Raw genomic sequence first — 26,281 nt, 5'->3', positions numbered from 1 at the left:
GATACAGAAGGAGGCAGGGTGAGGTGAGGAGGGAAGGCATAATGAAGATCCCAAATTAAAAGAAGATTCATAAAAAAAAACAAAAACGGAGCTCACCAAGAGGCAAAAGCATGACTCGGAAACCAAAAGACTAGCATGGTCTTACGTCATATCGCAATAGCAACACAGTCCAAGACTGCTTGCATTATATTCTGCTTGGTCAAACTACTTCTTGAATAAAACATTTAGTTCTGGGTGCTACAATGGAGTCTAGAATCTAAGGCATGACATCGTTTCCAGAACAAGGGGCTTGAAGTTAGTAAAAGTAATGACTAAGGGAAAGGATGTATTCAGATAACTGAAGGACTGTGATATGAAAACATTAGTAAACTTGTTTTTTAATTTGTAGTTCCAGAGGTAGAACGAGCATCAGATGGAGTGCATAGGAAAGGTGTTCTGAGATTAACATAAGAACTGCTAAAAAATGGAAGGGGCTACTTTCTAAGATTATGAGCCATAAATTACTAGATAATGTTAAAGGAATGACAAGGTCTACTTGCTGGGATGCTTCAGGGCAAACTCATGCATGAGGTTCCCAACCATAACATTTTATGAACTAGGTCTAAATCCCAAAGTCTATCCATAACCTAAATGACTACAGATCTTAGAAATCCTTGTTTTTCACAGCTAACAGTTTCCTGCCCTGCTTGTCTCTTCACCAGACTGGGAACTCAAGGTACTTCACTCACCTTATATCCCCAGTGCCTAAAGTAGGACCTGACAAATTAAGACATTCAAAGAATATTTAATCTATGAAGATGTTTGGAAACTTAACATTGGGCCCTAGTTCTGCTCTTTGCTAGCTCTGTAAGCAGAAACTCATCTCTTTTCTCTGAGCTAGTTTCCTTGACGGTTTCCGATAATTGTCTCCCCTACTCCGCCAGAATCAATCATCCCTGTATCCGCATTTGCTGGTTCATGTGATCCCCAATAACTGGAAGCATCTGCTTCCCTAAGTGGTCACAGGTCATAAGACTCGGTGTCTGGGAGACTTTTCAGGTTTAAATTTACAGGAAATTATCCAACGATCCCATCCACTAAGCAATTCTTTTGGTAACATCTACTTCAAAGTTAGTGAGATTCAATTTACATTAGAGAATAATAAAAAGAAATGGGGTTCATAAGATCGTAACGATTCTCTCAAAGGACATATTGATTAGGGGTAAAAATTAAATGATAGTTCGTCAGACCACATAACCCTGAGGTGCTCAAAAAAGACGGTGGTCACAGCTGTCAGGAAGTCACCTGGACACTCACCACTTGGGTAACTCCTGCAGGTAGCAACAGAAATACGAATGCTTCGCCGATATCTCAGGAAAACACAGATAACAATTTGGCACTTTTTAAACTGTCTTTTTTTTAATGTCACCTTACGTTTCCGTAGTTTGGTATATATTCGAAAATCTAGGCCTGACACGGGGTTTCCAGGAACTCGAGGCTCGGTGCACCACCCTCTGCGGACGCCCGCGGGGCGGATGATAACCTACAGCCCCTCGGGCCTCACGGTTCGGGTTCCGGTCTGCGGAGGTGGGTGGCGGCGCCCTGAGCCCGGCGCCCGTTCGCGGCCGCTTCTTGGTTCGGGGCCGACTCGGGCCCCGCAGCCACCCCGAATGCGTCCTGAGGGCAGGCCGCAAGCTCCCTCCGGGCCCGGCCGGGGCACTGGCACCAGCTGCGGCCGGCGCGGACGTCTCTGTTATGGTTACACCCACGCCTGAGGGGCTGGCCGCGCGGCCGGCCCGCCGTCCTAACCTACCGCGCAGGCTTCCTTATACCGACCCTGAGTGTTCGTCCCTGCCTGCGCTCCGGAGGGGGTCGGCTTCCGAAGGGAAGAAGGATGGCGGAGAACACCCGGGCCCCCGAGGGGTGCTCACCTGAGGACTGCGGCCACTCCTGCCTCCTCTCGCGCGGCCCGCAGCGTTCCCGGCTGGAGCGCAGGCGCAGACGCGCGCTCGCGGCCCCTCCCGTCGGCTCCCAGCGGCGCCGCGCGGGCTTCCGGAAGCGGAGGGAGCGGAAGGGGAAGGGGGCGCGCAGGGGCAGAAGCGAGAGTACGGCGGGAGCTTGGTGGTGGCCTAACGCGCTGCGCTACGCCCTTGCCCGCCGCGGGCGTCACGGAGCGCGGAGGGAATGGGAAAGGACACGTGAGGAAAGCGACCTTCTGGGTCCAGTTTCCCAGTACGCCCTCAAAGTGTTATTGCTGTGGCCCCGCTGTTGGCAACGCGGGTGGGCCTAGTTATGGCGGCTAGTTTGTTCGGGAAAGCTGCTGGAATTATCTTGTACTAACATCAGAACAACAGCAATAAAAATGAGGGCGTTTCGGGCTTTGTGATTATTTATATCGGCAAGTTCAGTTCAGACAACTAGTTGGTTCCATGGTCCAGGGGCTGCTAACATTAGAAAGTCCTCTGTTGACTACCCGTAATACAGGTGGGTGGTTGAAACAATCGAAGAGGAAAATTATCTCTAGAATATTTTGAATGCCTAGTAGGTGTCGTAGAATAATGGCACCTCAAAGCCATCCCCTACGCCCCACAACCAGTGAATATGCTACTTTACAAGACTTTGCTATGTGATTAAGAATTTTGGGATGGGAAAATTAACCTGGATCATCCCTGTGGGCTCAATGTAGTCACAAGGATCCTTATACAATGGCAGGCAAGAAGTTCAAAGTCAGTGATAAGAGTGGCCATAGTAGCAAGTGGTTGTAATGCACAGCATGGTGCCTATAGTTAGTAATACTGTATTGTATATTTTTAGAAGAGTGTAGATCTTAAAGAGTTTTCTTCACAAGGAAAGAATTGTAACTATATGAGGTGATGGATGTTAAGTAGGCTTATTGTGATCATTTCATCATACATGTATCGTGTACACTCAAATTTACGCAGTGTTATATGTCATATCAATAAAACTGAAAAAAGACTTTAATGTTTAATTAAAAATAGGCAGCAAGAGGTCGAAGTGATGTAACTAGTGGTGAGCCAAGGAAAGCAGGTACCTCTTGCAAGCTGACAAAGGAAAAAAATTCTACCCTTAAGGCCTCAGGAGGAATGCCAATACTTTGATTTTAGACTTGTGACCTCCAGAATGGCAAGAGAATAAATATGTGTTGTTTTAAACCACAAAGTCTATAGTTTTTTATATTGGTTAGGAATTTATTATAAATATTTTTTTATGAAAGTGCAAAGAAAGTTGGAAACTACAGGTTACCCATATTCTAGAGAGTTTCATTAAGGAATTGGCTCAGTTTCCGTTCTTCACAATGCACTTTGTGTTTGTTGGTTGTAACTACCAACAAGAATTGCCTCTCTGTTCTTTTTGAAGGCTAGAAGGAAGTATTTCTTAATTCTGCCTGATGAAAGTATGCTTGTACCATTTCCCAAGGGTAGTTGTCTACTCTGTGGTCAAAAGTTTATTATACAAAGTTGTTGAATAGACGTTTCTCCAAAAAAGGAATACAAATGGCCAGTAAACACAGAAGATGCTCAGCATCACTAATCATTAGGGAGGTGCAAATTAACACAATTGGCTACCACTTCACATATATTAGGCTGACTATTATAAATGCATAATTAAAATTACAAGGATTGGCAAAGTTGTGGAGAGATTGGAGAGTGGAATTTTTGTGCATTGCTCATGGGAATGTAAAGTGGTATGACTGCTGTGAAAATTATGACAGTTTTTCAAAAAACTGAGCATAGAATTCCCGTATTATCCAGCACTTTCACTTATGAGTACATACCCAAAAGAATTGAAAGCAGGGACTCAGATACTTGGACACCCATGTTCACAGTAGCATTATTCACAGTAGCCTAAAGATGGAAACAACCCAGATGTCCATCAACAGATGAATGGATAAACAAAATGTGGTACCTACAAATAGTGGAATACTATTCAGCCATAAAAAGGAATGGAATTATATACTACAACATGAATGAATCTTGAAGACATTATGCTAAATGAAAGCTAGGCCTGGAAAGACATATATGATTCCACTTACATGAGGTACCTGAAATAAACAAGTCTTAGGAACAGAGATTAGAGATTACCAAGGGACGGGGTGGGGTGAGAGAACTGAATAGATAATTATTTAATAGCTACAGAGTTTTTCAGTGTGAGATGATGGAAAAGTTCTGGAGATGGATAGTGGTGATGGTTATACAAGAGTGTAAAGGTACTTACTGCCACTCGTGTTTGCTTAAAAATGGTTAAAATAGTAAATTTTATGTATATTTTACCATGATAAGTAAAAAAAAACCCCAAAGACTATTACATCTCAAATTTTGGCTTTTTTTCTGGGTTATGAATTATAAAGTCTTGTGCCTTGTCGCTGGTTTTCCTGCAAAGAGTACTTCCTCAGTTGTCTATATTGAATCAATGAACCAATGAATGTGTGAACTAGAGTGTAAATACGCTCCTTCAGGGATAGAGATTTTATTTGCTTTGTGCCTCTTCATAGTTCTGGTCATAGAAGCTCATCAATTTGTAGGTGAAAAGACCCTTCCCCAGACTCACTGAATTTGGACCCTCTCATCAGAAAAAATACAAATAACATTTCTGTCTTAAAAATTGCTTCTCACTTATTGGTAAACCTATTTAAACAGAATATAGGCTTGATAGTTTCTATAGAAAGCTGTTAAAAGACCTTTCCATACTGTCTGGCGGCTTTTCATCTATGCTAAACTTTGTTATGAGCAAATGTACACCCAATATCAAACTCATTTTCAACTCAGGAATCAAGTTTTGAAGGACGAAATCTTTACTGGGTTAAAGCATATACTCTAACTTGAAGTTAAAGGTAGTTAGGTTTCACATTTTTTTAAATCAAAGGGGTAGTTCAAAACATCTAAATGCAATAATAAGTAGAGGAAATTGAAAAAGCAAAATAATTTAGAATCACAGAGAAGTAACATTTGAATTTTCCCTAATTCCCACAAAGCAGAATTAGTAGCTTTCTTTTTGTTGCCATGGAACTGTGTAATTAATGTAATACCTTTATTATAAGTATCACAATCCTACATGCTTTCCTGTCTCCTCCCTGCACCTCATTAACATGTGAGTTCCTCAATTGCAGAGTCAGTATTTTATACTATTTTCTAACAAATCACCTACTTAATATTTTTGGACTGAATGAAAGAATGAGTAGAAGTCACATACTACCTTCCAGAAATTTACCATCTATTTAAAAGCCAGATGAATGCCATTTTTATGACATTGGTTTTGTAAGGATTATTATCCGTATAATGTAAAAAGTTTGTTTTGTCCCTTGACATTACTTTTACATTATTATAAAATATTATTATATTTGAAAGATAGTATAATGAAGGAAAATCCTAAAACTTAGTCCTACTGCCAACTAGCTATGTGATTTTAGGCAGGTCATTTAATTTCTATGAACCTCAATGTTATCATCTGCAAAAAGGGATTATACTATTTACCTCCTTTATAGAATTGTAGTGAGGAACCTATGTTTTAAAAAGGATTTACAAAAGTTAAAGTTCCTCTTATTTTAGTTTTTTTTGTGTACCCAATTATTATACATTATCATAAATATCAAATTTATTCATTAAAAAATACCAAGGACCTACACTGTGCAACTCCTATTTTTCACTCTGATTAATTTTCTAATACAAATTTTTACTTTCTGAAAACATGTGCCCTTTCCTATAGCAAATAAATGACAAATCAGACATACTGACTTCTTTTAGGTCGTGTATAAAAGCTTTATATAACATTAGATACATAGTGTTAATCTTTAAATATTTCAAATCCTTTCCTAATTTATGGAGGTATATTAAAGCACTTCCTACTTAATATTTTACTCGGCTCATGACAAATTTCATGAAACATCATACAGATTAGTTCAAAACGTTTCTCAGCCCACATCATTTTGAAGAAATTAGATAATAAGTAAACACGATTTGTTTTCTTTTCCTTATAATCTGCTGCCCAATAAAACTTGATATCAAAATCTGAGTGTAGAATTTTTTCTTTTTGCTTTATGATTCATAACCTGAAAATACTAAAGTAAAATAAAGCTAAATAATATATTGCCAAACTCACAACTGCAAACAGCTGTACACTGCCTTCCTTGCTCCTATCCTTACCCAGGCTTTTTTCTCTATCCCACAGGTGAATGGAAACAGATTATGAAGAACTATCAAGTCCAGGAATAAGAAATAGAACTTTAATATATTTGCAGTAAACGAATCATTAGGTGCTACTGATCTTGGTGGCAGCCCAATGACCCACCAGAAACTGATCAGTGTATTCCATGGAAGTGAATTGTGGTAGGTTGTTAAAGTAATGGAACCAATGAATTACACCCCCATATATTTAACCTCATGTGTAGGCCTGTCCTTGTTTAACTACTGGTTGGGCCATATGATTTCTTTGGCCAGTGGGACATTAACAAATGTAACATAAGAAAAGCTTGAAAAGAACTTGCATGTGGCATCCCTCAGGTTGTCATGTGAGGAAGCCCAAGCTAACCTCTTGGAGGATAAGAACACAGGATGCATAGCCAACAAGCCATCTCAAAAGAAGCTCCATAGACAAAGCATAAGGAGACCACAAATTCATTACTGACCCCGAGTAAGAAGAGCAGAACTGGCAAGTTGACCCCAGCCCAAATTGCTGACCCACAAAATCTTAAGCAAATAAAATGGTTGTTATTTGGTGGTAGTTATGCAACAGTACATAACTGACACATCACATTTCCCTAAATTTCAGGTCAAAACTTAGATAAATTAAACTTACCCTTTATTTGGGATCTAACCTTGTTGATTCTTTATCTATATGCCAGCTAATTTACCTTCTGACTCTTTTAAACATCTTTATTCACAATTTCCCCCGAAGTGGTCAAGGGCAAATTCTGGTATTCTCTCTAATCCTGTAGCTACCTCCAAAGTGGGCCAGGAGGTTTAAGGACAAATATGCTATATAGTGAAGGGGAATATTCATTACATATTTTGACAGAGATCAGGTGTGGTCTACCTATCTGCATTATCTAATGTTTTAAATGTTTATTTTTTCATTTATCTTACTTTATCTTGTAATACCCCAATGAGTCAAGGCAGGTGTCATTCTCTTCTTCCGTGAGAGAATAATGAAGCTAGCTTATAGAACATTCAATTATAGCCTGTCACAAAGTGCTGGCCATAAGTAATATGAAAATAAGACATCCCTATTTAATTTGCTCTTCAATCCTTAGAGCTAGTAGAACTTAACACTGACTACTGGAAAGAACACCTGGATTCTAATTTTACACCTGACTTAGGGCCTCATCTCTCTCAGTGTCCCTGAAACCTGGTATAGGGTAGAGACCCAACTGCTACTTGTTAAGTCAATGTTTGAAATGTCAGTGCTGACTTAGCAATATGGCATATGCCTTAAGGAAGTTTTCTGGCCACAAGTGCACATTTTTCCAGGATTATATTATTGTGAAGAGTATACTGGCATGTTGGAAAAATCATCTCTTTAGAGTTACAGTCTAGGGCTCTCCAATAACAGTGAGACCACTTCCCCCTTTATTGATTCAAGTTATAGTCATATAGCACTTGTCAGCAGGCTGGCTAAGATAACAGCTATACTCAGAAAACAACAAAATAAACAGTTTTAAGCATGACATGCAGGTATTAAGCTCATGGATTTAAACCCTGTTTTTTTTCTCTGTAATATGGGGATGACTGAATGACAGAGTTTTTAGGAAGCACTATGACATAGTGATTAAATGCACAAGCTCAAAAGCCTGACCAGGTGTCATAACCAAATCCTAGCTCTGGTTTTTATTAGCTGTGTGAGGTTGAGGAAGTTATTTTACTTTCTGTGCCTCAGTTCCCTCATGTGTAGATGGAGGTAACATTGTCAGGTTGTGAAGATTCAGTGAAGCATGCCTAGTGCTTAGAACAGTGTCTGGCACACAGGAAGTGCTCAATTTATTACTACTGCTGTCCTCTATGGGTTTGAATTGGAAAATATATATAAATCCCTCACATGCTGTTTCTGGCAGTGATCAAAAAGTATAGATATGATTGTTGGTAATAACACGATACCATGCTTTATTTGAAATAATTTGGATTTGTAAAGTACACTTTGAGGAGCCCCAGTGAAATGAATAGTGGCCATTTTAGAGGGCAATAGGGCTCCTTCAAAGTTAGTTACACTGCTTTATTATTTTTTAAAGGGTAGAAAGAGCAAGAAGATCATCACCTGTCATCACCTAGGCATGGCAAAGTCACATCTGGCCTAAGGCACTCATTATATCCTTGTTTTTGACTTGCAAGTATAAGAATAAAGTGTCCCACGAATACTGATTACTATTAAAATCAAAGCTTTTAAAAAATGACAAATGTAAATATATTTGTTTTTATATAAATACATAAAACATTTCATTTCTATGCTCTTTGTTTAGACCTCTCACCATTGTCCACTTGAAATCCATACCATTTTAGGGAAATTTTTTATGAAGACATGAATACATGGGTAGGCTATGTATGTCTATGGATACCAGTATTTCTTCTGTTGAATAGCAACCTTGGAAAATATTTTGAAAGAATAAATATCCACTAAATTATTTAGTTTACTTCATATGAATGGTGTATTTTTTCTTTGTTGAATGATACCAATGACAGTATTTGAAAATATATTTACTTTTTTTAACTTAACTTTTCTTAAATATGCTTCCCAGGAAGCAGGATATAACCCAGTTTATTATAAAACAATAGTGCTTTTAAACTGTTGAAATTCTTCAAGAGTGCTGCATGGGGAGAGTTCTGGGTTTTTTCTTTTAAATGTTTCCCATATCGTTCTTTATTTACTTCTTCCTCCCTTTCTTCCTTTTTATTCTTTACTTGCTCTCTTCTCTAGCACCCGCCCTGCACTTTAAATCGCCATTAATCTCTTTAGAATTCCTTCATTTCCTTTAGAATTTCTTTTTTTTAACCATTAAAGATACATCCGCTGTTGTATGGGTCTCAGTAGTGATTACTACTATTTATCTAGCATATTGGCATCTTCCCAGTGCGCATTATTTGTATATTAACGCTGGGAACATTGACAGAAGAGGAAACTATGTGCTCTAAGCATTATTTGGACTGCTTTCACTCTTGTGGTTGTAATAGCATTTGTACTGAGTCGTTGGCAAAAAAAATACAGTGATTTGGAGCCAAAGTGTAGCAGCTGTGTACACTCTCTGGCACCAGGCAGACTTCTTTGGGCCTTTCCAGAAGGAGAAATTGCAGGCTTCATTTACTCCTCCACATTTGTCTGATTCCTTCCCTGAGGCAGCTGGGTGGGAAAGGGAAGGTTATTAGGGGCGCTACGTTAAAAGTGAGGCTCAGGAATGGTCACCTATTTAATAGAAGGTGAACAGACATTTGGGAGGCGGTAAGCATGCGAGGAGGTTACTTGCCAGTAATGAGTGGAGAGCGAGCTTTAAGGGAGCACCTGTGCTCGAGAATAATAAACGCTGCTGACACCTGCAGCAAAATTTTCCATCAACAGACGGTATCCTGCGCGGAGGGGAGGGAAGCCAGGGACAGAGCCGTTTTCTCTGGGATTGGTCGCGCCCGCTCCCCCGGGGGGCAGCGGCGGGCCGGGCCCCTCCCCCGCGCGCGGGTGGGCGGTGGGCCCGGCGGGGCGAGGAGCCTCCCAGCTGTCACTCAGCGAGCCCCGGTCTCTCTCCGCCCCCAGCCTGACACGCATCTGGGGCCGCCCCGTCCCCGCCCCCGCCCCGCCTCGGGCTTCGCCTGTTTAAGTCACAACACAGTCCGGCTACCTGGGCACGCCTGGCCGGACAGCTGCGGGCCCAGCGCCGGGCGGCGGCGCTGAGCGGTCGCTGCGAGGAGCCCGGCGGCGTCGGTAGGAGCTGTTCCCTCGGCGGGCCGCGAGCGAGGGCATGAGCGCGGACTCCCGCTGCCTCCGGAGCGGCGGCCGCGGCGAGGGGAGCAGGCGCCGCGCAGAGGCCGCCGTCCAGGGCAGCTCCGGGGGACCGCAGGGCAGGAGATGTGCCTGTCCTTAGCGGCACAGAAAGCAGCATGCACCCCGATGCCACCGACAGCAGCGGCGCCGGCCTCAGCCCCGCGCCTGCCGCAGACGCCCGCGGCCACCCTGCCTCTGGCGCCCCGGGGGCCCCGTGCGTGCGGCGGCCGGAGCTCCGGGAGGACGCGGCGCCCCCGGGGACCCCCACCGGCGGGAGCTGGCGGGTGGCCGTGGCCCTGGCCGCCCTCGCCGCCGTGTCCCTCTCCTGTCTGGGGCCTGGCTGCTGGCAGGCGGCAAGAGGCGCGGGGCCGTGCACCGTCCTGCTCCGGCTCAGCCTGTACCTGGGCTGCGCCGCGGCCGCCTTCCTGCTGGGGATCCTCTTCGCCCTGGTCTTCCGGAGCCGGCAAGCCCCGCCGCCCGACTTCGCCGCCGCCCGGGCACGGATGGCCGCGGCCGCCCGCCGCCTGCCTGGGGTGAGTACCGGTCTCCCCGCTGCCTCGAGCGCCGCAGCCTCGGCCCGCCCCTCCGCGCTTCCGGTGCCTCCGCCCGCTCTCGGAGACCCCGTTGGCGGCGGTGTGGCCCGCGGTCCCCGGCTCCCCGAGAGACACGAGGCCGTGGCTAGTCGGCCCGGCGGGTGACTGCGAGCGGTCTCTGGCCCCGCGGGGGCGGTCTCGGGGCTCCGTGGGGCTTGCCAAGGTGCACGTTATCAGGCCACGTAGTGGCTCCTCGGTCCCAAACTTGATAGTTGAATAATCGTTCTAAGTCTTCGATGTTGCTGTGCTTTTGGTGGGTGGAATCCGGGGAGCGCAGCAGGCACTGTACGCAGGCTCTGCACCCTGTGTTTGTCATTACATTTGGCTCTTTTCTAACCGTTCTTTCTGGGAGGTAACTTTTTATGATCATCTACAGATGAGGAAACTTGGCCCAGGGAGGCTCAGTTGGCTTAGATCATCCCCCCAGGCCCTCACACCCCAGCCCCTGTACACGGTTTACCCACCGCGCCGTCCTGTCTTCCACCATGTTGGTATGTAAGGCAGGCCCTGCTAGATTCTGTGATTTGAAAAGGGGGTGCCAGAAATCACTTTACTTTGCAACAAAAGGAGAGCTATCAAAGAGGTAAGGGACAGTAGGCGGTAGTTAGGGAATATAGGAAATTTCCCTAACTCAAATGTAGAGTATTTCAGTTGAGCTCTTCTCTTCCTTAGTGCCCAACCACTACTTAATCTACCTCCCAGCTTCTGTCTCATAACCCTTTAAATGAAACTTTATTCTGTGGTAGCCTGTTACGTTCAGGCCGATTACGCTCAGTCTGCGATTTGTCTTTGCCAGTTATTTAATATATTTTCACTGCAGGAATTACAATATATTTCATAAGCCAATAGCATACAGAGTGATATCTCTTAATAAGCCAATGAAGAAATACTGTACTCCAAAGCAACCAAAGATGAATTATACTGTTGTTCCAGGCAGAGGGGAGATGAAAGAAATCACACCTTTCTAGGAGCTGGTTCTCAGTAAAGTCAATCCTTCTAACATCTGGCTGTCAGCTCCTGGCTTAGGTCCCTTGCTGCTGGGACAAGTGGGTGATGGCCTCAGTGTTGGCAGGCAAGGTGGGCTGCTCTGATGGTTATTACTCCAGGGGCCATCACACTAGCTTGCACCACCTCCTAGGAAGAGTAGTCTCTCCATGGCAGGAATAGATATCCCTTCTCTTCCTGAGGCTACTGCGTGGTTTAACCCACTGCCAACCAAGAGTAGCCTGGCGATGACAGGAGCAAGTATCTCAGGATCTTTGAAGCGCTATTTAGATCAGCAAAGAGTAGCCTTGGCCAGATCTAATACTCTCCATTAAGACCTCACACATTCTTGGTATTTAAAGTTTAAATGCCCAGTATGTCATAGTTCCTCCTCCGTATGTTTGCATCAGTAGGCAGTAAGCAGCACAATAATTCTGATATCCTGACTGGCCTCCCAAGTCCACATTTAGATCAAAACACCTTCACTGGAGCTGTAAACAAGTGGATTTGAAATCATGACAAACAAATATGTAACATAGTTTGACACTCACTGTTTGACTGAATGATACTATCATTAAACTGAAATTGCCAAGCCCTCTGGGGTCAGAGAAAAATCAACTTCATAAGACTATGTATTAGAGGGACCATTAACCCCTGGGTTTTGTATTTGCTTATGATATGACCTGCTTGCTCTTTTGTAAAAACTGTCACACCCTTCACCAAAATTACCCCTTCTTGATCTATCCATTCAGAATGCAGCTCTGAGATAACTGCTGAAGGGGTGTAGGCAAGGGAGTCAGACATTCTCACTCTGTAAATTGATCAAGGATTCAGTATACATAAGGAGCAGAAATTTCTGTTTTTCCTAGGTGGTTGCAGAAATTAATGTTTATTTCTCTTAAAAACCTTCACCGTTTTTCATATCTAATTTAATTAGAGTTGGTGAGCAGGTGTATTTTTCTTCTTTTTCTCTCCAGTGATTAAGAAGTAAGGACCCCAAGATTTCACTAGTTGGTTTATTCATCTGTAAGTGATGATCCAATTCTTTAGAGTTGGTTCCTTGATCTGTACATGATGATCTAGTTCTTTAGAGTTTTGTAAGAAGTTAGTCATTAAGTCTGTAAATTTGGGGAGTATTTTGTATGAGCTAGGTATTATTCTGGAAGCTGGGGTTGATCAGCAAGACATGCAAAAGCCCTGCTCTATACAGATTATATTCTTACATGGGATTGGACAATAAATTTCTGAGCTACTTTTAGATAGTGATACTTACGAAACAAAAAGTAGAAGTTAAGTGATTAGGAGTGCCTAGTAAATGGGGGTAGGAAGCTTAGGTAGTGAGGTCAGGGTCAAAGCCTCAATATTGCAGGCCACCTCTGAGGGCCTAGAAGCCCTCTTTTGTGGGTTACCACCCTGTTTCCTGGCAAATACATTCCCCAAACCTCCCAGCTCACTTGTATACCTCTGAGTAGATAAAACTTGGGTTATCATCCAGAAAGATGGTATAAGAGAGGAATTAGAGACAGTACTCTTTAAAACTGTCAGAAAATTAAGCATCATATGTAACCCCTCTTGTATATTACCTGAAGATTTCAGGTACTAGAATAGGTGAAATGATTTAAGGAAGGTAGATTATTGGCCATTCTTTTTGAACTTGGATTCTTATAGTCTTCAATAAGAGCATAAGTACATCAGGAGTACATTACTTCTAAATTATATGTGATTTAGGATTGCAATGTATGTTACCAACATAATTTTTGTTTTACAGTAGTGGTACTATTTACTCAAGCCTTTAGTTGTGCTGTATTTCCAATAATTTTCTCAAGTTTTTTTTTTTTTTAACATTTCTCTTCATGAATGGAAGCATAAGCATGTGGCGTAGTATATAAAACAACTGTCAGTTCTGTCGGGTAGGAACTGGACCATACAGGTCATCTAACATATGTGGAGGGGGAGGCTCTGAGTAGTGAACCAAATGGTGCCTCTTACGATGCAGTGACAACTTTACTACAGAAATTTTGATTCAGCATGAAGAAAAGAATCGTCATTTATTCTTGTACATTTTAGGTTCTTCTAGTGTCTGCTAGACATTTCAGACACTAGGATCTATCCTTTTGTCCATCTTTTTTTTCCTTCTTCTTGGTTTCCTTCTATACAGACAAAAAATGCATATGCTGTTGAAAATAAGCAACCAGAGAAGCCTAAACTTAAAGGGAAAAGCTACTTTCATGTCTAGGAGTGTCCAAATGCTACATGCGTCCCAGTGTAGTTATTGGCTGTAAAATCCATGCAGTTGGGACTCTTGTTGACACCTTTTGTTATTCCTTGTACCTAGTAGGAACAAGAAGAAGTATTTGCTAATGAAAAGAAAATTATGTCTGTCTGCAGTCAGTAATTTAGTCCTTTCCCCCTGCCATTAATCTAGTGCAGGGATTTTGATTTTTACTTGGGTGGAAAATCACTGTTGATTAAAGTAGTAAAAACACTTTTCATCTAGGGTAGAAATAATATCCGGTGGTATATTTAGGTACCAAGAAAGGTTGTGTTAAGGTCAGGAAGGTTGGACACTTAAATTCTTGACAATGGGTATCTGGCTCCCACTTGAGGAAAACTTGAACTTGGCTGCAGGCCAGCCCACTGGAGCAGTGATGGGTGGGGGCTGGCCTGTTTCCGGCGTAACAGTCGTTAGTCCACTTTGCTGAGTGGGCTGTCAGAGTGTGGTCTTCCTAGGCCAAGGTTGTGTTTTGGTCATGTGTCAAGCCAATTAACTCACCTGGATCCAGAGCCTCATGATCTGGCCCAGGCAGCAGCAAGAGAAATGTGGCAATAGTTTAGAAAAGTTGTTTTCATTACTGGACCAACAGTACAAAATGCATCTTCATATATGGAAAAAAAAGAGTATTTCTTACATTTTGACAATAGGAAGGTAAGAGGAAATAGCTGCTTTAACTGTCAGTTATTCACATAGTTTGTGGATTTTCCCTTTTCTTTTACAGTATAGCTTATTAGGTACTTCTGATTTATGTTCCATAAGTTCAAAAATAAACCATTAATTAGGATTAGAGTGCTGATACAAGAAAGTCCCCAAAAGTCAGGTGCTTCGTAGTATATAGGAAACTAAAGTCCACTGCCATGTGAAGAAAACAATCATGAAAGACTCTTCAAAATTTAGGCAGATAGAAAAGTTCAAGTTCATCAAATCTAATAAGCATTTACTAAATATCTGCTGCATATCTGCTCTCATGATGTGGTTAGATCATTTTTTCCTAGTTTGGTGCTGAGTGCCAGTGCCAGCCAGGCACATAGTAGGCTCTTGATACATGGTTTTTGCCTGAATGAATGGATTGTTGTTTGAGATGAGAACAAACTTAAATATCCAATGACATTTTTAGATTTGAAATTTCAACCACAGTTTGCTAGAGAAGGTCAGAGCCTTGAATAGGTGTCATTTAGAGCTTGGATGATTGCTTCCTCTAAGTGCACGGCGACATTTTTAGTGTTGGAGAGGGTTCAGCGATGAACACGATACTCCCTCTTCCAGCCTTCTGGGGCTGAGTAGATTGGCCTGATAGAGAAGACTACGGGAAGGCAGATGTTTATAGAGACAGTAAAAACATTCACACAGTGAAACCGTGGCGCCAGTTGGCTTGGGTCGGACTTCTCGAATTCCTAAATGAATTCTTTTACTAATACAAAAGTTCTTTGAGTAAAACAAACTTAATTTAGTTGCTTGAAGGGAAAAAAGAAAAGGAACAGGAATTAGGGAGACTATACACAGCCTCTTTGTGATTTCCCTTTATCATGCTAATGTGATAAACTGATTCTTAATGATTTGATAAAGTGTAATGGTATAATACACTTACTGTCTTCAGAATATCTGTACTTTAACTAGGGGACTTAAGTCAGAGTGGCTAGGTGGTAAGTATTTTTAAGGAAGATTGCTTTTTGAGGACTCAAGTCATAGGACCTACCTAACTGTGGTACAAGGTTTGTTTTACTTTAAATTCATACTGTTAATCATTTTTAAGTTTAATTTTTTATGAAGTTATAAAATCACATGGTTTTAAAAGAAACATATAAAATATGTACAGTGGAAAAAATCTCCCTTTCTATAGGCAGCCACTACCAAAAAGTTGTTTATTCTTCCAGATATATATTTTGTGCATAGAAGCAAACACTAATATGTAGTCAAAGAGAAATTTTTGATACCTGTTTTTGATTTTATTAAAAGCAATGATTGCACATGAAGGAGAATTATATTCTATCATGAAGGAATTATTCCGTAAACTTAATAAACATAAGAGGGAATTATATGACTAAAAACTCCAAAACAGGAAGATATAATAATACATGACTAAACCTAGAACTTAAAAAGATGCTGATCAACAACAACACGTATATTCTAAGAAATGAAGAAGATGTGTATTTGAATTTGCAAAACTGTCTAAAGGGAGCGGTATTTGTTTTCATTGTCTGTGGAAGACAGAATAAACCAAGCAAACCATTTTAGAGTTGGAGTGCATGTACCATTTAGGATCTGAGTTGCCAGTGAGTAACGAGATGAATCACATGTGTGAGGATGTGGTGGTTGGCCAGATTGTGGAAGTCTTCAACTGGGAAAGTAGAATTGGATTTTAGTCTGAAGGCATGGCAGTGATTGGCATTTTCTGAGCATAGGAATGATCACATCAGAGCTGGGCTTTAGAAGTGTTAGATGGAGGTGTAGTTGGGATGGGCTTAAGAGGATAAACAGCATGCAGGTGCGGTGGTAAAAAGTATGAATTAATGAAGCTGTGTGAAATGACAAGAGGCCATTCAAGAGTGAACGAGATTATTCTTTGATATTCTCATTAGTTATCACTATAGATGGTTCAAAAATCTTCTGACAAGTGTTCCCACATTCTCTTTAAACAATACATTCAGTCCCAAGCCAAAGGGTCCTACTGTTTGTTCACGTATCTGAAGACAGAAGTCTCCAAACTTGAACTTTTTACTTGGAGCACAAATAGTGATCATCCCCAGGAGGTTTATTTTTTATTATTTATTTATTTGTTTTTTAAGGTTTTCTTTTTTTTTAAATTTTGATATCATTAATGTACAATTACTTGAACATTATGGTTACTAGACTCCCCCTATTATCAAGTCCCCCCCACATACCCCATTACAGTCACTGTCCATCAGCATAGTAAGATGCTATAGAATCATTACTTGTCTTCTCTGTATATACTCCCATGTCCCCACCCCCCTACACTAGAAGAACCTAAAATGTACAAGAATAAATGACGATTCTTTTCTTCATGAAGCCCCGTTTTCTCCCTTATCCCTCTCTTCCCACCCATCCTGCTCAGTCCCTTTCTCTTTGGTAACTGTTAGTCCATTCTTGGGTTCTGTGAGTCTGCTGCTGTTATGTTCCTTCAGTTTTTTCTTTGTTCTTATATTCCACAGATGAGTGAAATCATTTGGTGCTTGTCTTTCTCTGTGTGGCTTATTTCACTGAGCATAATACCCTCTAGCTCCGTCCATGTTGTTCCAAATGGTAGGATTTGTTTTCTTCTTATGGCTAGATAATATTCGATAATATTCCATTGTGTGTATGTACCACATTTTCTTTATCCATTCATCTACTGATGGCCACTTAGGTTGCTTCCATTTCTTGGCTGCTGTAAATAGTGCTGCAATAAACAAAGGAGTGCATATGTCTTTTTCAAACTGGGCTGCTGCATTCTTAGGGTAAATTCCTAAGAGTGGAATTCCTGAATCAAATGGTATTTCTATTTTGAGTTTTTTGAGTAACCTCCATACTGCTTTCCACAATGGTTGAACTAGTTTACATTCCCACCAGCAGTGTAGGAGGGTTCCCCTTTCTCCACAACCTCGCCAACATTTGTTGTTGTTTGTCTTTTGGATGTTTGCCATCCTAACTGGTGTGATGTGATATCTCATTGTGGTTTTACTTTGCATTTCTCTGATGATTAGCGATGTGGAGCATCTTTTCATGTGTCTGTTGGCCATCTGAATTTCTTCTTTGGAGAAGTGTCTGTTTAGATCCTGTGCCCATTTTTTTATTGGGTTATTTGCTTTTTGTTTGTTGAGGTATGTGAGCTCTTTATATATTTTGGATGTCAACCCCTTATTGGATATTTCATTTATGAATATATTCTCCCATACTGTAGGATGTCTTTTTGTTCTACCGATGGTGTCCTTTGCTGCACAGAAGCTTTTCAGTTTGATATAGTCCCACTTGTTCAGTTTTGCTTTTGCTTCCCTTGCCCGGAGAGATATGTTCACGAAGAAGCTGCTCATGTTTATGTCCAAGAGATTTTTGCCTATATTTTTTTCTAAGAGTTTTATGGTTTCATGACTTACATTCAGGTCCTTGATCCATCCTGAGCTCACCTTTGTGTACGGGGTTAGACAACAATCCAGCTTCATTCACTTACATGTAGCTGTCCAGTTTTGCCAACACAGGAGGTTTATTTTTAACTCTCTTGAAGCTGCTTTTGTTTTGGGAGCATACTATGATGTCACCTGAATAACTGAATGTGGCCTTCTTAAAAATCTTTTAGGTTTCATTTTACAACCTTATCATTTCAGGGGTGGAAAGTGCCCCAGATTCCTCAAAATATGAGTCCTTATAGTTAGAATGATGCCCACAGTGGTAATTAAAAGGCCACTTAGCAAGTTTGGTACTACAAGCTCAAGCTTCAGAAAATAAATAATGTCTGAGGAAGGCTTGTAAGTATTAAAACAATGGCATACAAACTGGCTGTTCTTTTTTTTTTTTTTAATTGCAGCTTTGCTTTTGAAAGAAAAAAAATTGCAGGTCACTTTCCAAACTAGGGCTGGCTGCTTGGGTGAGGATGATAGGAGTAGACAGGCAGTCAGCTTCTCAGGGGCTCCCCTGAGGGGCAGGTCTAGTTGTTCTTTTTCCGCATGCTGCTTTGTCCTGGGGTGTGTGCTTACATAGGTTGTCCAGACATACTAGGGCTTTGCAGAAAGCCGAGTGGGTTTGGTTGTAATGTGGCGGACTTCTCAGCACAGACGTGGCTTTGGGAGAGCATGGTAGGAGGGTCAGGTGTGCCTGCTCTGTCCCCCATCGGTTACTCTAGACACTGCTCAGTTCTGGTACGTTTGTCAGCCTGCCTGGGGCTTCTGTGTAGGAATATCCAGGAGCTGGATGTAAAGGAAAATGAATACGGTAACTCCAAGGAAAATGTCTCAGGCCAAGGGGAGAAAGGAATGTACTGTGCATTTTTAGGGTGATGGCACCTGAACTTGTTTAGGAACTAGGTGGTTAGGCTTTCAGTTTTAGTATAGAATACTTCTCTTGGGAAATTAAATGTTTTTACAATACTCATTTCTAAAGTAGCCCAAATTTCTGCAGTTCTCACCCAAAACACATATGAGTTTGACATTACTAGTAAAAACTAAGATTTTAAAGGTGTTAGTGCCTGCCTGTTCACACAGCACCTTGTCCTGCACAGACACCCTTCCCACCAGTCCCTGAGGGTTCACTGGCAGCGTCTTGTGGATTTGTGAAAAGGCTCACTTATGTTCTCCCATTCCCAGGGCCTGCAAAACATTTGAGAAGGGCTTCTCTGCCATCACCACCACCAGTCTGTGAAAAAGCACATTTCTTGTTGGGCTACTGCTGTCTCAGTCCCTGGAAGCTGGGTATCCAGGAGTGCTTGGTCCTTTCTTTTGGAGCCAAAGCCACATTATGGGCTTTATAGCAGCAGCTTAGAGTAAAGGCCTATTTCTCTCACTTGGGTACACTTTCAAACATTTTTTTTTACCTTGTTTTAGGCACTGAGGAGCTCATGCTGCTGTTTGCATCTCCAGTGGACAGCCCCTTCCCTTTTCTCTGTGGCTTTTGAGCAGCAGATTAGGGCTTCTGCTCCCAGCTCTAAAAGTTCCTCTGTTTCCAAGCTTGGGCCATACACACAAGCCACCTCCCCAAAGGCCTCTTCCCCATGTGAAATTCGGTTTGCATAAATATACACCAGAGAGCTGCATGCAGGCTTTGCTGATTTGTGAGATGTGAAATTAACATCTTAACTCTTCCAGAAGTTGCTACGTGTTTTTCCTGAGGCAGTTAATCTCGTGTTTTTCCTTCTGACTTTTTTCTTGTTTCACTGAACGTTTCTGAGATTTCAACCCCTAGATAAGTTTAGGAAGCCTCTTTGTTTTCCAGATTAGAGTTTTGTTTATTTTGAGGCATCCCTTTTTATTACCTTACTCCAAGGTGTGTGAGCCCCCTGTAATGACCGTCTCTACACTGAGGATTAGAAATTTATTCCTCAGGTTCAGATCTCTTTTTGGGCCTCAGTCTCATTTATTCAACTGCCAATTTCCACTTGGCATTCACAGTGTCCTTGACACTTAGGTCCAAGCGTTGCCATGCCTCTTGGGTCAGGGTGGCCATCCCTCTCCCACTGCGCATTATGTCAGTGACTAGCACCTCTGGCAGTCAAGTCGCCCAGCCAGAAGCCTACAGGTCCTTTCTGAGGTCTCCTTCTTGAGAACTCCCCATATGCAGTCCGCCCCCAAGTACTGTATTCTTTCCTCCTGAGCATCTTGCATCCATCCAGTTCTTTCCGTCCTTCCTGCTGGGTCCCAGCTGCCATCATGTCGCACCTGGAAGACTGCAACAGCCTCTCTGCTGGTCTCTCTGCTTCCTTGTTGGCTCCTCCTTCAATTCATTCTTTTAAAAAATTCATTCTTTTTAAAGAACCTAGTCAAATCCCTCTTCAGCCACATGTTTAATTAAGACCTATGGGCAGCTTCCTGTTCTTCTTAGCGCTTCTGCCTGATCTCCTGTCCTGGCCCCCGTCACTCCTCAAGCTCCGTCCTCTGTCCTCTAAGTAGCACGCTCCCTCTGTCATTGGACTTTGTGGATTGTGTCCTCTGCCTGGGGTGGCGTGGTGCCGCTTACCACGTTCCGTTCTGTCCCTTACACTTCAGTCGGTTTTGCAGAGAAGCTCTCAACCGTTTATATTCTCACAGCACCATAGACCTTTCCTTCAGAGTGCTTACCACACCTGTGATTTATACCCACTCGGACAATTCCTTGTCTGTCTTTTCCATTACCCTTTGAACTCCACGAAGGCAGACACTCCCCTTTTGTATCTTTAACACTTAGCTTGATTAAGTAGGTAAATGGTAAGTATTTCTTGAGTAAATAACTGGGACTCAGTAGAGCACATGCTTTAAGAGAATGGTTTTGGAGTCAGTCAAGCATCTGAATTTGAACAATGGCTCTGTTTTAGTAACTGTGACTATGGGCAACATGCTAAAGATTTTTGAGCCTTAATCTCCTCTGAAAAATGGAGACAGTAAACACTTTCAAGAGTTGTTTGGAACAATGTCATAGTGTTTGAAAATACAAATACTAGTATTTGTAAGAGAACTTTGAATACAGAAGGTGTTAAATGGTAAACTTCACACTTCTACTTCTGATAAAACTTTTTATTATGAAATAAAAAAGGCTGATTCAGAAAGTGATACAAAATTAATGCATAGTTGGATGAATGATTATAAAGAGAATATCTTTGTAACTCCCCAAACCCCAGAAGCCCCTCTATATGTCCACCCTGGTGTCAACTAACTTCCTTTCCACCTAAGTAAGCCCATCTTGACTTGGGAGTAATTGCTTCCTTGCATGTCAGTATAGATTTATCGCTCAAATGTGTCTCCATACATATTACATTCTCGCCCATTAGAAAAAGTGTATTTCCACTCTGTTTTTCTTTTCCTTACAATTTACCTGTTGAAGAACCTGGAGCATTTGTCCCACAGTGTCCTAAAGTACGGATTTTGCTGATTACATATGAATGTTGCAGTTCAGCATGCTCCCCTCCCCTCTGTATGTCCTGCAATTGGCAGCAAGATCCAGAGGCTTGATCAAACTCATGTTGGATCCCTTTGGTGGGACTGTAGATGGTGGTGGGCCATTTCATCAGGAGGTGCATGGTAGCTGATTGTTTTTCTTTTTGTTATATTAGTACCTGTTGATGCTCAGCACTGAGATCCATTCATTTGTTGGGGGTGACAAAATGGTGATGTTTGAGTGTTCTGTCATTTGTTTTTCATTTATTGGATTGAATATTTTTTTTTAAAAGAGATTCTGTCCCTTCATTTATTTGGTTACACAGTGGTACGGTTCATGCAGAAAAGAAGGGTAAATGTTAGATTCTTTTCCATGATCAGTTCCCAAGATAATGAGTTGGTTTCCCATCATCCTCTGAGGGGGACTGATTAATTGTGTGTTATTTTTTAAAATTATAAACTCATGACCCTGATCATGTTACATGGTTTCTATTACTTGTAATTATTGTCATTTCTGAAGCTTATATAATCCCATTTTAGGCCAGTGAGAGCCTTTTCAAGTTGGTTCGTGAGTCCTTTTGATAGGAACCTACTAGTCTTTGAAAGCCTTCTTACCATCTGGTATAACAAGATATTTCATATTCATTTTGAGCATTTTCTGTTCACACCTGAAATCAGCCTTTTCTCCAAAAAGAGCCCTGATTTCTTTTAATGGGAAAGAACTCATTCTGTCTTAGCTCTGAGCAGTAGGTACAGTGAGTTCCAGACCCCGCTGTTGGACTTCACCTGCTCCATTTGTTTGTAGGGTGACTAACCATCCTGGTTTGCTCAGAACTGTTTAGCTTTTAGCACTGAAAGTCCTGTGCCCTGGGGGCAGGGGGTGGGGGAACCTCTTCTAGGTGTTAGGGAGGCTCAGTGCTATTGATTTGGTCATAGTTTCTGAGCCTTCTCTGCGGAAGTCCTCGAAATGCGGAAGCTCTGGAAAAAATATGTATGGGATGGGTCTTTTGCAGAGAATAATCACCCAGTAGCTAGATTTATATAGTCTGCAAGACTTCTTAAAGGCTGGTAACACTTATTTTGAACAGTGCATTGTAATAATCTTTGCCATTTGCTTATCATAGTCTGTATTGGCATTGTTAATGGGTTCAGGAAATGGTTTCTGTGGTCTGTTTGATTCATGTTACTCTAATTCATGGCTGTGAATGCAGTGATATGTGTACTGCAAGAGTGCTAATGTGAATGACTTAGTAATGCTAGAGCCATGCATACTATTTATTGCACTTTATGCAGGTGCGTGTATGTATTACCAAGTTTAATTTTTATGTTTACTGTGTGAGGTAGGAGTTGTTAATCTCAGCTTACAGGTGGGAAAACTGAGGTTTAGACAGGCTAAATAATGTGTCCAGGCTACATAGCAAGTGGAAGAACAAAGAATTAAACCCAGATCTCTCTTGCTCTGCAGTCTATACACTTAACTGCCACATTACCCTTTTAATTATTAAAGATTAGTCTGGGTCTGTGATTCAGATTTTAAAAAACTTACTCTTTGGGATAGTTCTAGGATCTGTTTAGGAATTAATGTTTCTTTAGAGGTCTTGAAATGAACTAGAGTGATGCCTCCTGCCCCTTTATGCTTGTGACAGTCATTAATAATCAAGTAAGGCTTTTTTTTTTTCCCCTTCGGACTCCGGATGAGGCCTCAGAATCCCTTTCCGTATAGTATTCCAGGCAGCACTAAACATTTACCAGAGTTGGCACAGGACGGAAACCCCTGTACCATTCTGAGTGAAAACTTCATAGACCGGCAGTGATCTATCTCTCTGGAGTCCTGTAGCGCTTTTTCTGTGCCTGTATTACTTGTCATCACTATACTGTATCCTAACAGTCTTTTCATCTGTGGCAAAAATCAGAGGTTTCTAAGCTATGATCCATACACACATCTGGGAGATGCTTTTAGACACATGACAAAAACAAAGAAGAGGCGGGATGAGGGCTTGTTTAGTGGTCGCACACCTTTGGAAAAGTAAATTCTCAAAGCTTTACAGTGTGCATTAACATGCTGAGAAATCCCAGAGTAAAGAAACCTGTTTAATTGTTCTTAATCCAGTGTTTTCTAAATATGACTGATCTCTGTATCCCCCTCCTTTTTTTTTTTTATAACAATAAGGAAATTTATTATCTTAAGAAATAATGCATAATCCAGAGGCAGGGCAGGCTCCATGTGGGGAACCCTGAGCCTCCGGCAACATTTCTCTGTATTTTTTCTTAGCTTTGCCCTTCCAGTGAGTGGGGTTAACTCTCAAGCTATTGGCCGGATGACTGCAGCAGTTTCTGGCACCACAGCCACACAGGATGGTATCCAGAGGAAGAAAGTCCCATTTTGGAACAAGGAAGATGTTCATAGAAATGCCTCTGGCAGTGTTCCCCTCCCATCTTATTGGCGAGCGCTGGGCAGGAACCCCGCGCTCAGGCAACAGGATTTCTGTGATGGGCCTGCCTCAGTCGTTTAGAGAGGAAGGAAGTCATGGTGTCAAAGCAATGGGCAGTTCCCCTCACAGAACAGGTCTTCACGCCCGGGGCCAACTGCTCTTTTCTTTTTAGCTTATCTTCCATGGTTTCACTCATGTGCCACTTAAATGTAATTACCCGCTGGTCCTGAATTTTCCTTTGCATGATGTTTGGGGGCACCTGTGGGCCCCTGGGAAGGCCTTTTTCTCCATTTCTACACAGTCAATTCCCCTTGTTGTTGAAGTGCATCTCAGTTGCTCTCCGTCCAGCCAGCTTTATCATGCTCTTCCGTTCGGCCCAATAAATATTTGTGGAGGGGAGGAGAGGAGAAAGCATGGCTGGTTGGATGGATGCAGGTGCCATCGGGACAGGTTTGGGATGGTGGAGGGCAGTGGGGTAAGTTTTGGCCAGCTCGGTTTAGAGGTGCCTGTGGACATGGTCAGCCTGTAGTTTGTAGGTCTGCAGATTGAGGGAGAGATCGCAGTGAAACAAGCGGATGTGTTGATGGTCTGTGTACCTGTATAGGTAAACCCGTAGGGTGGGTGACACTGTCGAGGACAGCCTGCAGGGCTCGAAAGGCAGTGAGCAAAGGGCGGGCAAGGAGGTGCGAGAGGAAGCAGGCAGTGACAGCAGAGAAGAGCCCAGAGGAGCAGCATGGTGGCCAGGAGCGTCAAGTGAGCAGAGAGGCTCAGAGGGGGCACTGAGAAGTGTCCACTGGATCTGACCCTGTGGAGGACTCGGGAGGTGTGTGCTGGCGATGTGTGGGGAGGTCAGGGTGGACACGGGGGCAGAAATGATGTTCTCCTGGGTGCAGAGTGGTGGGAGGTGAGGCGGCAGAGGGGGCATGTGGACTTGCTCTCCCAGAGCTTGGTTGGAAAGGAGAGATGAGAAGGCCTTATTTAAAGGATAGGGGGATGTGTGTGTAGGGGTTCTTTGTTGAGGGGAAAGAGAGAAGCACCTTTCTGGGTTAGAAATCTTGAAAAGCCGAGGGGAGGGGCCTGAAAATCTGAGAATGAGGATGCCTGGGAGAGCAGTCTGGGAAGACAGGGTCAGAGCCCAGAGGGAGGGTTGGGTCAGGCCGCAGACCAGGGGAAAGGGGTAAAAATGGGAGCTTTCATAGGGGCTTGGCAGGGAATTAAGATATTTCAAGTTGGATAGCCTCAGCTTTGTTGGTAAATGGGAGACAAAATTAACTGATGAAGGTGAGGAGGGCGACATGATAGAGGGCAATTTTAAGAGAGGTGGTAATAGGTTTGGGGGCAAAAAATTGGAGAGAATAACAGCAAACACACTTGTGGAACCCTTACTGTGTACCAGGCCCTACACTAAGTACACCCTCAGTAAGTCCTCCAGTAGGCCCGTGAAGCAGTGAGCATCATCTCCACTTTATGGCTCAGGACACGGTTTCAAAGCAGATATGGGACTCGCAAAGGTGACAGAGGTAGTGAAGGAGGCGTCCGGGCCTTTCCTGCTGCTGAAGCAGCCCCCTTGAACTTCACGCTCTGCTGCACACAAAGGAGAGGAGGCCCCGCCAAGGCCAGCGGGCAGGTCGTTTCAGAGGTAAGGGCAGGAGGGGGCTTGGGGACCCGGACAACGTGCTGATACCCGCTGGTTGTGATATTTTTGAAGGAGGAGCACTCAGCTGGCTGAGGAGAAGCCGGGCCAGGGTACTGGGGCAGGTCAGGCCTGGGAGTCAGCTGAGCCCAGGACAGAACTGAGGCCAGGAGGGAGCCGGGGCTTAGAGGAAAGGGAAGGGCCTTGCCGAAGCCTGTGGTGTGGCCACGGGATGGGGGCCCAGGTGGAGGGACAGAAAGGGTCACTGGATGCAGGTCAAGGCACTGCGTGGACGTGATTTGTCCAGGTTCCACCTTTCATCCTCTTACTTGCCTTTTGACTGAAGGGATTGCCTCCGGAAAGTCTCTGGTAAAATGCCCGAGAAGCGTGGTTGCAGTCACACATTATGAAATCAGGGGGGCAGGGTGAGCAGAATGCGGGTGCCGTCCCTTGGCTCTTCTGGTTGAGGCCAGCCCTGGAGACACCGGTGTCATTCAGGACATCTGCCCGTAAGGGTACTCGGGGAGTTTTATCCATCAAATGCAGTAGTTAGGTATCAGGAAATAGGGTGGAGCCGAGTTAAACTTCCAAGAATGGTTTCATTCAGCGCCTGTACCCAGTGTGGACAATTCCAGGCATACAAATAATTTTGATTCAAGCATTATATTTAAAACTACCTCCCATTAATTTAACTGATTTTTCCTTGCCTTTTAAAGTGATTAATGGCTTGTTAATATCATTGTGGAATAGAATTTCTGTAGAGAAAGTGTTCGTGCTACCTTTCTTTATGAGAATACCAATGAAGTGTTTATTATTTTCAGTTAACTAAGCAGAGTGAAGTTAGGAGTGAATTTTTT

The 26,281-nt window shown here is 42.9% G+C and overlaps 2 protein-coding genes across 5 annotated transcripts in view; one reads left to right on the top strand and one right to left on the bottom strand.

Annotated features, from left to right (window-relative positions):
• CFAP97 (cilia and flagella associated protein 97) overlaps nt 1–10,485 on the bottom strand; it is a 41,807-nt gene extending 31,322 nt beyond the window's left edge. The window contains exon 1 of one of the 2 annotated variants that reach the window (XM_036996630.2): nt 10,356–10,485. The gene's annotated coding sequence lies outside the window, so the exon portion shown is untranslated. Of the gene's footprint in view, nt 1–1,910; nt 2,452–10,355 lie in introns of those variants that run through there. The other variant, XM_017681115.3, reaches the window with a different exon arrangement.
• SNX25 (sorting nexin 25) overlaps nt 9,755–26,281 on the top strand; it is a 96,895-nt gene continuing 80,368 nt past the window's right edge. The window contains exon 1 of one of the 3 annotated variants that reach the window (XR_012124025.1): nt 9,755–10,487. Coding sequence is in view for 2 of the 3 variants with exons in the window: in XM_036996606.2 (XP_036852501.2) it covers nt 10,071–10,487 (417 nt within the window). In the remaining variant the exon portion in view is untranslated. The remainder of the gene's footprint in view (nt 10,488–26,281) is intronic. The other 2 variants (XM_036996606.2, XM_036996614.2) reach the window with 2 other exon arrangements.

The sequence above is a fragment of the Manis javanica genome, chromosome 12 (assembly GCF_040802235.1).
Source record: "Manis javanica isolate MJ-LG chromosome 12, MJ_LKY, whole genome shotgun sequence".
Taxonomy (NCBI): Eukaryota; Metazoa; Chordata; class Mammalia; order Pholidota; family Manidae; genus Manis; species Manis javanica.
This window is presented reverse-complemented; position numbering and strand designations above follow the sequence as displayed.